General features: G+C 33.8%; 1 protein-coding gene and 1 long non-coding RNA gene across 4 annotated transcripts; one reads left to right on the top strand and one right to left on the bottom strand.

Moving 5' to 3' along the window:
• The first annotated feature begins 134 nt into the window (after positions 1 to 134).
• Positions 135 to 9,565, top strand: LOC110688214. Of its 3 annotated transcripts, none has more exons than XR_002504524.1 (4): positions 137 to 733; positions 1,323 to 1,688; positions 2,429 to 4,227; positions 5,303 to 9,565. It is a non-coding gene; the product is annotated as an uncharacterized LOC110688214 (long non-coding RNA). The 3 variants fall into 3 exon arrangements; XR_002504525.1 differs by having other exon boundaries at positions 140 to 733; positions 2,429 to 3,962; XR_002504523.1 differs by lacking the exon at positions 5,303 to 9,565 and having other exon boundaries at positions 135 to 733; positions 2,429 to 4,868.
• Positions 9,566 to 9,899: 334 nt separating this feature from the next.
• Positions 9,900 to 14,683, bottom strand: LOC110688213 (BTB/POZ and MATH domain-containing protein 4-like). Its single transcript, XM_021864933.1, has 4 exons — positions 14,073 to 14,683; positions 11,268 to 11,613; positions 10,734 to 11,013; positions 9,900 to 10,401 (listed from the first exon to the last, which is right to left on the bottom strand). Exons 1-4 carry the CDS (start codon positions 14,453 to 14,455, stop codon positions 10,214 to 10,216), a joined length of 1,197 nt encoding a protein of 398 aa, XP_021720625.1. The 5' UTR covers positions 14,456 to 14,683; the 3' UTR covers positions 9,900 to 10,213.
• Between the last annotated feature and the right edge of the window lie 147 nt (positions 14,684 to 14,830).

Below are 14,830 nucleotides of genomic sequence, written 5' to 3'. Positions count from 1 at the left end.
TTTTTCCGTTTGTTTTTAAATATGAGTATTACCTTATATTTTTCTATACACCTAAAAAATTCATCTTAAATCCACATGCAAACTTAAATGTTGAAATATTTTAGAAAGTAGAGAGTATTATCGAATGTACCATATTGAAATATGAAATTTATTAGAGAGGATTGCTTCATTTGCATTAAGAAAAGGAAGGAGAAAGCATTATTGAATGTACCATATTGAAATATGAAACTTATTAGAGAGGGTTGCTTCATTTATATTAAGAAAAAATACCGACAACAATTTGGTATCTAAATTCACAACGACAACAAATATGCAAAAAAAAATAAAAAATAAAAAAAAATATTTGTATACGGCCTGCTGTACAAAACGAGCCCAGCCTTATTTAAGGCCCAAAAAAATAACGGACTCCCAATCTAATCCCATTCCTCGTGATTTTTAATACAACCGTTTAATTTGACTTTCGCAAACTTGTTTTTCCAGTTTCCTTCTTCTTTTCCCAAACCGCCATTACTTCTGTCACTTTGACCCTTTATTTCGCCTCTGCAATTCTCTCTTTTCTCACTTCTTTATTTAATTTTCTCTGCAATTTCGTTCTTTCTCTCTCTAAATTACGTTCTCCCTACTCTAAATTTTCTTCTTTTTTCATCTTAATTGTCAAAAATGGTTAAAATCAAGAAGGTCATTCGTTCGGGAAAGAAAGGAGTTTCTACATATTCAGTCGATGATGATCCAGGTACTTTTGAAACCCTAATTTTTGCGTTTTCACAATTATTGTTCTTTGTTTACTTGAATTATCTGCAATTTTTGATGTTTTGATGATTTTCTTCCTTAGATCTGATGTTTATTGTAATTTTTCACGTTATTTCATTGTTTTTTGTGAAATTTCTGCTTCAATTTCTTTGCTACTGTAATTTTTACATTGTTTTGTTGTTTTCATGTTGTTTTGTTGTTGAATTACTTTTTATTTCACTTGATTTTGATTTTTTTTTAATACTTATTTTTAATCTAAGTTTCGGATTTGTTGATTATGAGTTATTCTAATATAATCTTGTCAATTTCAGTAAATTTATGTAATTTCTCATATATTTGATGTTAGTATTAGTAGTCGTTTATGTAGGGGTTACTTATTTTGTGTTGTCTTAGGTGTCACCTATCTAATGGTTTTGTTAGGGTTTTCTTATGGTTGTGGTTGGTGATTAGAGTAACATAGTTAATTGAGGTTTTTTGTTTACTGAAGCTGCTCATGATGTGAATGATTTGCATGGTTGTGCTTGCTTATAGAATAATGTAGTTAATTGAGGATTTTCCTTTGTTTAATGTAGCTGCTAAGGATGAAAATAAATCTCAACCTACTGAGGATTTGAAGTCTGGTGAGGTTGTTGAGGATGTAAATGATTTGCAACCTACTGATCTAAGGATTTGAAAGTTGTTGATGCTGCTGAGGATGTTACATCTGTTGAAGCTCCTGAGGATGTGAAATTTGTTGAGGTCGCTGAGAATGTGAAATCTGGCATTTTAAAGAAACGAAAAGGTCGATGTGCTGCCAAATCTAGTCAAGAAGTTGATGTCAAGCCTGATGTTGAGGATGTGAAACCTGTCATTGCAAAGAAACGAAGAGGTCGTAAAGCTGCTGCTGATTCTAGTCAAGTAGTTGAAGTTGTAAAAGTTGAAGGTGAAGGTGAAGAGGGGTATGTTTACATTTCTTCTTTCATATGTTTGGTGCTTTGGTTTACTTGTTCTTGTTTTTGGTAATATGGGTTACTTGTAATCAGAGATTACTTGAAATTAGTTTTTACTTGCAATATGGGTTACTTGAAATTATAATTTACTTAAATTTGGGTTACTTGAAATTAGGTTACTTGAAATTATAGGTTACTCGAATTTTGGTTTAAATTGGTTATGAATTATAGGTTACTTGAAATTATAGATTACTTGAATTAGGGGTTACTTTAAATTAAGGGGTTAGTTAGAATCAGTAGTTTCTTACAATATGGGTTACTTGAAATTAGGGGTTACTAAAAATTAGGGATTACTTGAAATTAAGGGGTTACTTGTAATTAAGGGGTTACTTGGAATCAGTAGTTATAATATGGATTACTTGAATTATGAGTTATAATGATTATTTGAAATTAGGAGTTACTTAATTAGGGGTTACTTGAAATTAAGGCTTGCTTGGAGTTAGTAGTTTCTTATAATATGGATAACTTGAAATTATGGTTTATAATGACTACTTGAAATTAAATTAGGGGTTACTTGAAATTAAGGCTTATTTGTTTTTGTGTTCTTTTTTGGTTAAGTTTTTTTACTTCATTATGGTTTATAATGACTACTTGAAATTAGGGGTTACTTGAAATTAAGGCTTATTTGTTTTTTTGTTCTTTTTTGGTTAAGTTTTTTACTTCTTTATATTTTATGTTTTTTGGTTCAGGGATGATGGAGTTACTGTGCGATGAGACCAGCTGGTGTTGTTCAATTTATGAAAAAGGCAACTGATAAACAAAAGAGAGATGTTGAGTCTATTGGGTTTGGTAGTTTGGTATCAATGAAGTTAGAAATCTGTCCGAGGCAAATTATTCGCTGGGTTTGTGCACATTTTGATGTAGAGACTTGTTCTTTTAATCTACCTTCTGGACAATCTTATAAGCTGACAACAGCTGATGTCCATGATGTTTTTAACATTCCCATGGGTCCTTCTGTTGTGCCCATTTCTGGTAGACAAAGAGATAATGAGTTGAAGTCTTCTTAGAAGGAAAAGTATGCCGGTGGTGATAAAGAGATTATTGTTCCAGTTATGGTTAACAGGATGAAAAGTGATAAGGGTATGTTGGCAGGCAATGATGATTTCAAAAGGTGTTTTGTGATGTTTTCCATGGTTACGTTACTTGCCCCCACAACAAATAGGCGAGCTGATTTGAAATTAGTTTTAGCTTTAGAGGATGTTGAGGAAATTAGCAGGTATAATTGGTGTCAGTATGCTTTGGACAATCTATGTGATAAGTTGTCAAGTTACAAAGATTCAGTGAAATATGTTGCTGGGTGTATAATTTTTCTGCAGCTTTGTTATTTCCATAGGGTTCAAATTCAAGGGAATGTATTGGATAGTTCATTGCCATTGATTAGGCATTGGAGTGATGGGTTGATCAAAGAAAGGATAAGCCTCGAGAATGGAAATTATGGGCAAGGTGTACTAGATAAAGTTATATATCCTGTTACTAAGGCTGAGGTTGCTGGTCAGAGTACTAAGGTGCAAAAGAAAAAAAAAAATAGTTCAGGAGAAAAAAAGAAGACAAAGAAGTGATTTTACTAGAGGTGGCCAAGAAGATAAAGGAAAACAAGAAAAAAAAGGGGGGGGGGGAAGAAGATAAAAAGGAAGAGAAGGAATCAATGGAAAAAGAAGAGAAAGTAGAAAAGAAAAAAAAGAGCAGTAAAACGGGTTCCTCAGAGAAAGAAACAGAGGAAAAAGAAGAGAGTTTGGAACCCAAAAAACAGGAAAAGGAAACAGAAGAAAATGTAGAGTTTGGAGGGACCAAATGAAGAAGATGTAACAAAAGAACTTGACATAACGAGTGAAGAGAAAGAGGATGAAGAGAAAGAGGATAAAGAAGAAAAAAATTAAGGAAGAGAAAGAGGATAAAGAAGAAAAAATTGAGAAAGAGAAACAAGAGTATTTGGAAAAAAATGAAGAAGAGAAAGAAGAGAATTTGGAAAAGGATCAGCCAATACAAAAGAAGAGAAGGCGTTTGGTCAAAAAGGCTGATCTGATGCCAAAGAAGAAGCCAAGGCATTTGATGAAAATGTCTGCTCGAAATGTTATTGTTGCCGAGCAGCCTTCTCCAATTATAGATTTTTTTCTAGTCTTAAAGATTCTGATACTACTATTGGTGATACTGGTGTAAACCAAGTATCTGAATTAAAGAAGGATGATGGCGGTGCTGATGTTGAGCAGCCTTCTGCAACTGAAGGTACTGATGCTGCTAATGCTAGTGCTATTGTTGGTGTTAACCAGATTTCTGAATTGAATAAGGATGATGCAGTAGGTGATGTTCAACATCCTTCTTTAGTTCAAGATGATCATACAGATCATCAAACGGAATCTGCTGTGAATGTTGTTTCTGATTTTGAGGCTACTGTTTCTACTGCTGACGCTAAAGTGGTGGATGATATATATTAATGTTGCTGATGATGATGGTACTACTGTTCCTAGTTCGTCAAGTGTTATTCTTGATGGTAAATCAAGGATTGTTTCTTTTGAACTTCCCTGATTTTTGAGTTTGAATAGGTTACTTAAGTTTTCAGGGGTTACTTAAGTTTTGGGTACTTAAGGGTTACTTAAGTTTTTAGGGTTACTTAAATTTTCAGTTTTCAGTTTTAAGGGGTTACTTAAGTTTTCAGTTTTAAGGGGTTACTTAAGGGTTACCTAAGTTTCGAGATTGGTATTTTTAAGTTTTTAACTTAGGTGGGGTTACTTAAGTTTTCAGGGATTTCTCAAGTTTTGGGTACTTAAGGGTTGGTTAAGTTTTGGGTACTTAAGGGTTGGTTACTTAAGTTTTTGGGGTTACTTAAATGTTCAAGGGTTACTTAAGATTTCAGTTTTCAATTTGAATGGGTTACGTAAGATTTCAGTTTTCAAGGGTTACTTAAGTTTTGGGTACTTAAGGGTTATTTAAGTTTTTAGGGGTTACTTAAGTTTTCAGTTTTAAGGGGTTACTTAAGTTTTCAATTATAAGGGGTTACTTAAGGGTTACCTAAGTTTTGAGATTGTTATTTTTAAGTTTTTATCTTAGGTGGGGTTACTTAATGTTTTCAGGGATTACTTAAGTTTTGGGGTACTTAAGGGTTACTTAAGTTTTTAGGGTTTAATTATTTAAGTTTTCAGTTTTCATTTTTAAGGGATTACTTAAGTTTTCAGTTTTAAGGGGTTACTTAAGTTTTAAGTTATAAGGGGTTACTTAAGTTTTCAGGGGTTACCTAAGTTAATCGGTACTTGGGGTTACTTAAGTTATTTGTCATCAATAATGTAAATATAATAAATGCAAAAATATCAAAGAAAATAACTTAAAATAACACATGACTCAGTCATTGACTTATACTTTAAAAAAAGTCATAAACATATAATTTAATCACAAAATTTAAAATAACTTTGGGTTTTGAACTAGAGTTATGGTTCCAAATTCTCTAGAGTTTCCTTTGGCTTGCATTGCTTTTGTTCTCTTTGTTTTTGGTTGTTTCTCTTTCTCAAAGTGCCCTTTTATTCTTTTGTTTCTTCCTTTTGTGTTTACTTTTTCTGGATCCATGACTGCAGGGATTTCTTCTTCATTTTGTTGGTGATCACATGAATCTGCTTGCTGATTAGATGAATTTGCTGGCTGATCAAATGAAGTTGCATGTTGGTCAGATAAAGTTTCTTTCTCTCTGTTCTTTTCCAACTCCTTTTTAAATTCTTCTGCCTTCTCTTTTATCATTTTCAAATATGCTTCCATCAAGTTGCATGTCTCTTTGTGTTCTTGACAATTTAGAACTAGGCTGTAGCTTTTTCTTGCCATCATGTGACGCCAAGGCATGAATTTCTGTGTCTGAGTTTCATTTTCAGCTGCCATTTCATCTCTTTTTCTCCAGACATGTCCTTTTGCTATTTTGGTCCATCTTGTAAGAATGTAACAGGTAGGTATCCTTGTCACATTATGACTCTGCAAGATCTTTATACAGTGATAACACAACCAACCAACCTCTTCAAAATTCTTGCAAGAACATGCTATTGTATTTTTAGCATAGTTATATGTAACTTTCTGCTTAGTTAATTCATCGTACTCAATCTGCACCTCATAAAAGTAAAAATTTCCCATTATAGAATGGAGACGAGTTAAGCATCCAATTGAGTACAGAAATTTTGTCTCAAAGTATCTGAATATAGTCTGTGTATAAACTTCATATGCATGTTTTAGTAACCCAAAAAATGGCAAATTTAAACTTGGCTGAGAGTTTGAACACTTGAAATCAGCATCAGACTCATTCTTCCTCCACCTCTTCATTATCTGATTGAATATTTTGAAGAAATCAGTTAGGCTTGTGTTTTTGTTGGCCTTAAACCCAACTGCATTATTGGTACTTTCGCTAAGAAATCCTTACTTAAAGTTGTACACCATTTTTCCCTCAAATTGTACAACCTTTCAAACCATCTGTTGTTTTGTAGCTTATATTTCTCTATCATATCATCCCAGCATGTCTGAAATTCAATCATATAATATTTTAGTTGCTAATGTACAGGGATAACTTATTGGGGTTACATAAGAATTTAAGGGTTACTTAAGAATAAGGGGTTACTTAAGTTTTTACGGGTTACTTAAAATCTGATAATAATTAAGAATTAAGGGGTTACTTAAGGTTGTAGGGGTTACTTAGAATCTGATAATAATTAAAAATTAAGGGGTTACCTAAGAATTAAGGGGTTACTTAAATTTTTAGGGGTTACTTAAGTTTTTAGGGGTTACTTAAAATATGATAATTTTTCTTAATTTAACATAACACATGACTCAGTCATAAACACATAATTATTAAGGGGTACTTAAGTTGTTAGGGGTTACTTAAAATCTCATAATTTTTCTTAATTTAACCTAACACATGACTCAATCATAAACACATAATTATTAAACACATAATTATTAACACAAATTTTATATAAGGGGTTACTCATTCATAAACACATAATTATTAAACACATAATTATTAACACAAATTTTAAATAAGGGGTTACTTAATTATAATGGGTTACTTAAGAATTAAGAATTAAGGGGTTACTTAAGTTTTTAGAGGTTACTTAAAATCTGATAATTTATAAAGGGTTAATTAAAATAAGGGTAACTTAAGTTTTTAGGGGTTACCTGTGACACAACCAGAAAAACATTTGTTGAAGGCATCTTTGAATTCTGTATCCCTTTTTAAGGCTCCAAACTTTGATAGAACATTTTTTATTAGATGCCAAATACATAATCTATGTCTCGATAGAGGAAATACCTGCAAAGTATTAAAATAGAGGTTACTTAAGTTGTGACATATTCATAGGTTACTTAAGTTGTAGAAATACGTGAGGGGTTACTTAAGTTGTAATAAAAGGTAAGGGGTTACTTAAGTTATAAGGGTTACTTAAGTTATAAGGGTTACTTTAGTTATAATACAAGTTTTGAGGTTACCTTTTCAATTACTTTAGACATAGCCATGTCTTGATCAGTGATATAGAGGCAGGTTCACTTCCACGCATTGATTTCTTGAATGTGGATAACAGCCACTCAAATGTCTCGATTTTCTCATCATCAATAAAAGAACAACCAAACATAACATTTTGCCTATGATTGTTGACACCAACATTGGGGCACAAATAAGGTTATATATGTTTGTCCTATATGTGGTGCCAAATATTACAACATCTCCATAAATTTGAAAATCTTCCTTTATTTCAGAGTCCCTCCAAAAAATAACATTAAATTTGTTTTGGTTTTCACCTCCTCCTAACTTAAATCTTAAAAAGAACAGGAGTTACTTGTTAATAAACAGGGGTTACTTACAAAAAATGGTTACTTAAGTTATCACTCAGGTTACTTATAGGAGAGTTTACGTGAAAAAGAAATCTCCATCTTCTGCTTGCCTTTTGTATAATCCTTCTATCACAGCTTGTGCATCACCTCCTTGAATTTTTTTCATTTTCTTTCTTGAAATGTAATTGTGGTGGTCAGTCATAGTGTGTCCAACATTCTCCTGCCCACCTGCTTCATTACTTAATAATCTGAATGCTTCTGTTGTTCTTAATCCACTCTCTGCCATTAGATCAATGACTTTAGCTTTGTCCTTTGTTATTTTTCTCTCTGATCTGTGTAGACACTTCTTGCCAACTCGTGGTTATGTACCATAACATGCTCTTCAACTTGAAACATTCCATCTTTATTTATTTTTGCCCTAATAAATGCCTTGCAGCCAGTCCTGGTAATAGGTACTTGGTGTTTTTTTTTTCTTTTCATTAGATGGAGGTGGTGTTTTTATAACTTTTGGTGCACACCTGAACCCTTCTTTAGAACAAACAAAATTTTTTCCTATAAGTTTTTTGTCTTTCCCTTGTGAGTACCTTGTTGTTGAGTTTCTTATACTAAATCCTATAACTGTAGCATGAAGCTATTGATCATAAATTTCATTCAAAGTTGCTGCTGTAAACCCTACTAGACTTCCTGCAAAATCAGCAATATTCTCTTGTTGAAGTTCATCTTGAACTCCACTTTCTTCTGTCAATGTACTATGACTTGTTTCTGTAATACTTGTATTTATTTCTGCAAAAAAGTATATTAAAGTTAGTAGTATGTATTTGTTACAGTACACAGTGGTTTACTTTAGTTATAAGGGGTTACTAAGTGATTATAAGGGGTTACTTAAGTTATTATAAGGAATTACTTAAGTTATAAGGGGTTACTTAAGTTATAAGAAGTTACTTAAAATATAAGAGGTTACTTAAAAATAAAGGGTTACTTGGGTTACTTATTACAGTATATATACAGGAGTTACTTGAGTTACTTTATAAAAATAAGAGGTTACTTAAGTTATAAGAGGTTACTTAAAAATAAGGTTTACTTGGGTTACTATTACAATATACGTATAGGGGTTACTTATATTACTTATTAAAGAATACAAGGGTTACATGTTAATACGTACAAGGGTTACTTATATTACTTATTAAAGTATACAAGGGTTACATGCTATATAATCAGGGTTACTTAAGTTATAATAGGTTATTTAAAAATAAGGGTTACTTGGGTTACTATAATCAAGGGTTACTTTTTAGTTTATTATATTAAAAATTTCAAGTTTGATTACTTATAGGGGTTACTTTATTTACCTTGGAATTCATTGCTGACATTAGATACTTCGATTTCTCTGCTTCTGTTTTCGTCTTCTACATCAAATTCTTCATTTATGTCGATTTTCAGATTCATCAATGAATCTCCTATTTCTTCGATCTCCATTGATTCTTGTGAATCTGGTAAGTTTTGTGATTCTTTTGTCATATTAATCGAGTTGAAATTTCTTGGAAAAAATCGATCGATATTAGGTCGAATTAATCGAGTTGAAATTTCTGGGAAAAAAATTGATCAATATTAGATCGAAAAAAATCAAGTTGAAATTTTGGTGGTTGTTTTTGCGAATTGATCGTCACTTAAAAATGTATTTTCTGGGTTTTTAGGGTTTAGGGATTCGTGCTGGAGCTTTTTATTGGTTTCAGGTTGTTTTTTTGGGAAAGAAAAGCGCGTGTACATAAATCCCGTTATGCGCGCGTCAATCCCGTTATTTATGCTGATTTGGCAGCGTGCCGCATGGTGCAGCGTGTTGTACCAAAAACGCGTTGGAAAAAAAAAAGTGAACCAAAATGTTGAAATACTTTCCTTGTTTTCTTCTTTTTAACCATTAATAATTGTTCCATTGCAAAATTCTAAAAGCCAAAATGTTGTGGCAAACTTCATATTCTATAAAGAGTAAAACAATTTGATACTCCATAATCGTTAATTTTAATCTATTATCTCCTTGTTTTTCTACTTTCCTATTTCGTTAATTACGAGTACAATTTAGTTTATCCCTTTCTTATTTGACAAGGATCTACCTACCTCGTCGATTAAACCACCTTAAACTATTTACTAATCAAATTGCATTACTATACTTTGTATTAATAACAAAAGCCACATTCTTCAAACTTCACCTAAAAGTCTAAAATTATGTCTTGACATGGGGGCAAACTAAATTGTAAATCATATGTTATGCTGAAAGCAACCGAATAACTGCATGTTCCCCAGAATTCTGATATGATACAGAGAAACAAGGATGATGTGTATGTAAGGAGGAGGGAGAAGGGCCAAAAGAGAGTGGCAAGGACAGACAACAACGGTAACTTTAGATATTGGACAAATATTGCAATTTCAAGGAAAAATGAGGTCATTTACATAGACATTCTGCATTAACATTTTGCAGACGCTCATACAAGTCAACACACTGGTGCCAACAGCACCCTAAGCTTCGATTAACAACTCAAAGGCTAAACCACTTGTACACAGGTTAGCACACGTCACAACAATTACACCAGCCCAACAATGAAGCCAATGAAGGTGTCAGTTGTGCTCGACTGCCCTTTCCTCTGATGTGTACTTCATTGCGGGAAGCACTGGTACATACAATTAGCAAAAAATCAAGTCCTTGGCCTAACCCTTCTATCATTAGTATCACCACCATCAGAGAGTTGGGCCCACACACTCCGAGACTTTCCACCTGCGCTACTGCAATCATCGTCACAACCAGCAACTGTCTTTAGAAGCTCTGATTGCAAAGAGGGACAGTGTTCTTTAAGATACTCAAAGCCATCAGAGCGCATAACAGCTGCATCGAAGAACCAAAGGAAAAAAAATATCAGAAAAAGTCCAAACAAATAGCTCAGCACATTCACAGAGGTTGCAATAAACCAAATACAAGTAAATGAAAATCGACTAAACTGCAGATAATATGCAAATACCATAACCAGGACAATGAAAAATAACTCAAACTCTCTAAAACAAATGAAAATAATAAATACTTGAGATAAGCCAACCCACAACCTATCCCAAGTTTCCAACACACACACACACACACACACATATATATTAAAAAAAAAAAAAAAAAAAAAAAAAAAAAAAAAAATTAACACGCCAGGGAAACAAAGAACAGAACATAACCTGCAAGGTTTTCAGCTGCAAATCTTAAACAGACAGCCTTCAATTCGGTGGCATTGTGACAATCAGCCAATGCTAGAATCTCACCAACGGTATTGACAGATATACCCTTGCACAAGGAAGATTCACACAACTGTCTGAGCCTTCCCAGTCCATATTTGTCAGCTGCCGCCAACAACTTACCTATTAACAAATCAGCTATATGGGACTCACAAGAGGAACTTAGTGAAGCGAGGTCCGCCTCTTCCACTAGAGCATCTCTGTATATAAAGTGCAACATGGCCTGAAAAGAATGTTCAAAAAATGTTACTGCGCACGTCTATTCGGAGAAAAACAAAAAAAAAAGCCATTAAATCCATTTTCCTTGGTTTCTTTACTGCAAGTGAAGATTAAGGATAGTGGAGCAAGACAAAGAACTTAAAAAAGAATATTCCACCGGTAAATAAAAACGCAATCTAATTATGAGCAGAAGGCATACAGCACATAGAAATTTAGATGGCAGACAAAAAGGTTTGAAGCCATAAGAAAACAAGTCACCTTGAATACTTTAGGCTCCACGTCGGTCACAGTAATCTCTTCTTTTCCTTCCTCTAACTTGTCCAAAAATTCAGAACGAAATACAGGTGACCGAGCAGCCAAGACCAATTTATGTGCATGGAACTTCTCTCCGGCCACATCAAAGACAATATCTGAACCTTCTATGTTTTCTAGTAACATGCCAAAATGCATTCCCATGTCAGACTCAGGAACCCGAATAGGGTGCAATCTAGGACATTCTACTGATGACACTACAACACCGACAGTACAATTGATTTTCAGACAGTCATCCTTAAGATAAGTCGATGTCTCAAGCACACTCCTCTTGAAGAAGCGCTTATATCCCCTGCATGTATGAATGAACAACCATAAGGATTAAGAAATACATTGAGCTTCTCAGCAACTAAAAAAATTACTACCAAAAAAAAAAAAAAAAAAAAAAAAAAACCGTAAAAATGTAGTTATACCAGAGAGATAAATCAGAAATCTCAAAACTCATGACCAGCCACAGGGATTGAGAAAAAAAACAAAAAGGATCAGTTATAGTACATACAGAAACAGCAGAAGTAACAAGACATACTATATCAGCATAGCATAAAACCCAACGAGGAGAATATATTGATAGCTAAACAAATTAACTAGAAACAGGACATACTCTCCAAGAGGTGAGATTAGTGATAACTGACTGGGTTCCTAACACTTCCATTAACTCCAAAGTCCAAAGCACCACTCCGTTCACAGGAAGCACGTTAGCATCTATCTGTCAGTGATGTAATTCCTATATGTTTCCCTTCATATTCTACCCCCTCCCCCACCACAAATCTCTGTATCCATCTCTGTATGACCCTACCACTTGGATTAGATAAAAATCAGCTATGAACCACATGGAATGACCAAGCACCCTTGCTACCTGATCAGCAAACTAAGGGTTGAGGATACGACACATCCCAAAAGATTACAATATACTTCCTTTAACCAAAAAAGAAAAAAAAAAAAAAAAAAAAAAAAAAAAAAAAAAAAAAAAGACTGCAACTGCAGCACTTTGACAATAACACTTACCAATGCACAACATACAATGAAACTAATATAACAAAATTTTACTTTATAACATATACTTTCAATAAATTAGCAAAAAATATGTGATCAAAGTTAGCATATGAATAGTGCAAAACCAAAAAAAAAAAGTTGCACTTATTTTGAAACAGAGTAAGTATGTATGTTACTAGGTCAAGAAATATTCAGTCTGTCATGCTACTAGAAACTAGACTGCCATGATTTTCAACATCTAGACCAATCTGCTGGGAATCAGTGTAACAATGTAGGCTGGAGACTAAGCTAACAATGGCAGCCTTAGCACGTTGTATTACTCAACAAGGAAAAACAGTAATACACCTTCTTTCGAGAGGAAGAAGCTCTCCCAACTACAGACTTCTGTAATTAATTATTTTCTAATATCTCATTACAAAAACAAACCTCCTATTAATACCCCCAATTAACAGCCTATCCCAAGCTAAGGCATGCCAGCACCATAACAAACTAATAACAAACTGATAACAAACTGATAACAAACTGTTACAGCAAATTATTATTATACCCTTCTACCCCAAAATTGGTTATAACAAACATCCAGCTCAGCAAGCCTATAACAGATTCTTCTTGGGTCTTCTAGAGTATGTAAAACGGAAATTGGGCTCGGGCTGGTTCCTAGCACAATCCTTAGGTAGATTGCCAGCTAAATTTCCAGGAAAACAACCAAATGCTAGCCAAAATTTTAAAAACCACAATACTTTTTGTTATTAATTTTTTAACAATTAAAGGGAAGAAGCAGTAGGTCTAATTAGAACAGGGGAACACCAATATTCAGTAGAAATAGTAAAAGATTATTAGAATTGTTGTTGCGTTAAGGAAATGGGTGTCCTGCAATCAGTACCCTCTTAATAAAGCCAATAGAGGTAAATATGGGAAAGTTGCCTTATAGAGTTGATTCAAAAAAATCTTCACTGCAGAGTAGTAGAAGTAAAACTTAGAAGATATTATATGGTGCAGTCATGCAGATCATAATAAGCATACATAAGAGGATTTGAAATAGAGGTACATAACAAGATAAAGGAGAGGACGATTCACTTTAGTTAAATCTACCTTTGCTTATAAGTGTACAATCAGCACGAAATGACTATGAATCTCCAATTCAAGAACACCAAACTACAAGCCCAAATTACAACAAAACATCACATCACAACTAACTAGGGGAAAACAAACCCAATATATTACAGTATCACCAAATACAAGGGAGCTCTATAACCCTAGACAATCCCTTCCACGAACATACAAACTCAAAATGATGTTCCCTCCCTTATTCGCCTGAAAATGATCCAAGATTCCTATTATCCACAATCTCGCACAAATATTCATTTCAGATACCAACAATTCCCGGAATAAGTTAGTAAGTTCAACTCAAAATCCATAATCCAGCTACCTAATCCAGCCTTCTTTCTCAATTACCCATAATTAGCAACAAACAATCACTCAATCAATTAAAGTAGATACCAACAATTACCCACATTCTAGCACAAAAATTCAGTTTTAGATACCAACAATTCCTGGCACAAGTTAGTAATTTCAAGATTTCAACTAAAAACCCAAAATACAACTACCTAATCCACCCTTCTATCCCAATTACCCAAAATTAGCAACAACCAATCACTCAATCAATCAAACCCATAAAAAATAACAACAATCAACTCAAAAAACAATCAATCAAACATTCAATCAACAAAATTAACACCATAAATCAAGAACACATACCACATGCTACCCCTATACTTCAAAGTATAAGGCCCACTCTCCAAAGAACGATCAAAATGACTATGAACCTTATGCTTCGGTTGATCACCTTGATCAACAAGAGTGAGCTCAAACAAAGCCCTGACATCGGTACCCTCGCTCGCTAATGCGATGAAGACGGAGACATAAGCTGAATTATCTTCAGGATTTTTGCCATCTGGGTAGAAGTAAATCGCCCATTGATACCCTCCAACGCTGAAATTATCGCTCGCAATGTGTTTCCCAACTCCCATACCTTTCGCCAATGAATAGCCTTGGATCACAAACTTGTGAGACCCATTTACGGTTTCCGTCACCACTCGCGAGCTCGTCGGAGAAATTACCGCCGTTGAAGCTTCCGACATGGCTGAAGAATCTAAATGAGGAAAGAAATTTGAAGCTAATTCGTGAAATTCATGGAGAATTTGGGGGAATTAGGGGATTAATTTGGAAGTTTTGAGGAGAGAGAAGATGAAGTTAGGGTTTGCTTTGGGGATAAAATTCAGATTGATTTGATGACTTTTCTGGAAAAAATGAGGGACTTAACTTGTTTTTTCGAATTGATGACCGTTCTATCGTTCGAAGACTTCGAACTAACCTTTTATTTTATTTTGGAGAACTACTAAATCACGTCCGGTATTAATTAGGTAACGCCCGTATTTTAATATAAACATACTTATCTGCCCCTCCCTCCCTCAAATAACCCTTTCAACCATTATTTTCATTGTTATTTTTCTATC

Source organism: Chenopodium quinoa, unplaced genomic scaffold (genome assembly GCF_001683475.1).
Source record: "Chenopodium quinoa cultivar QQ74 unplaced genomic scaffold, ASM168347v1, whole genome shotgun sequence".
In the NCBI taxonomy this organism is placed as follows: Eukaryota; Viridiplantae; Streptophyta; class Magnoliopsida; order Caryophyllales; family Amaranthaceae; genus Chenopodium; species Chenopodium quinoa.
Note: the sequence above shows the minus strand (reverse complement) of the source record. Positions and strands in the feature narration are given on the sequence as shown.

Bases quoted from the DNA above. Each gene is read 5' to 3' on its own strand.
- LOC110688213 (XM_021864933.1), bottom strand. From the start codon at position 14,455: ATGTCGGAAGCTTCAACGGCGGTAATTTCTCCGACGAGCTCGCGAGTG. The intron at 11,614-14,072 runs GTATGTGTTCTT...TCATACATGCAG, and splicing joins AAGTATAGGGGTAGCATGTG to GGGATATAAGCGCTTCTTCA. The intron at 10,402-10,733 runs GTTATGTTCTGT...TCTTCGATGCAG, and splicing joins TGCAGCTGAAAACCTTGCAG to CTGTTATGCGCTCTGATGGC.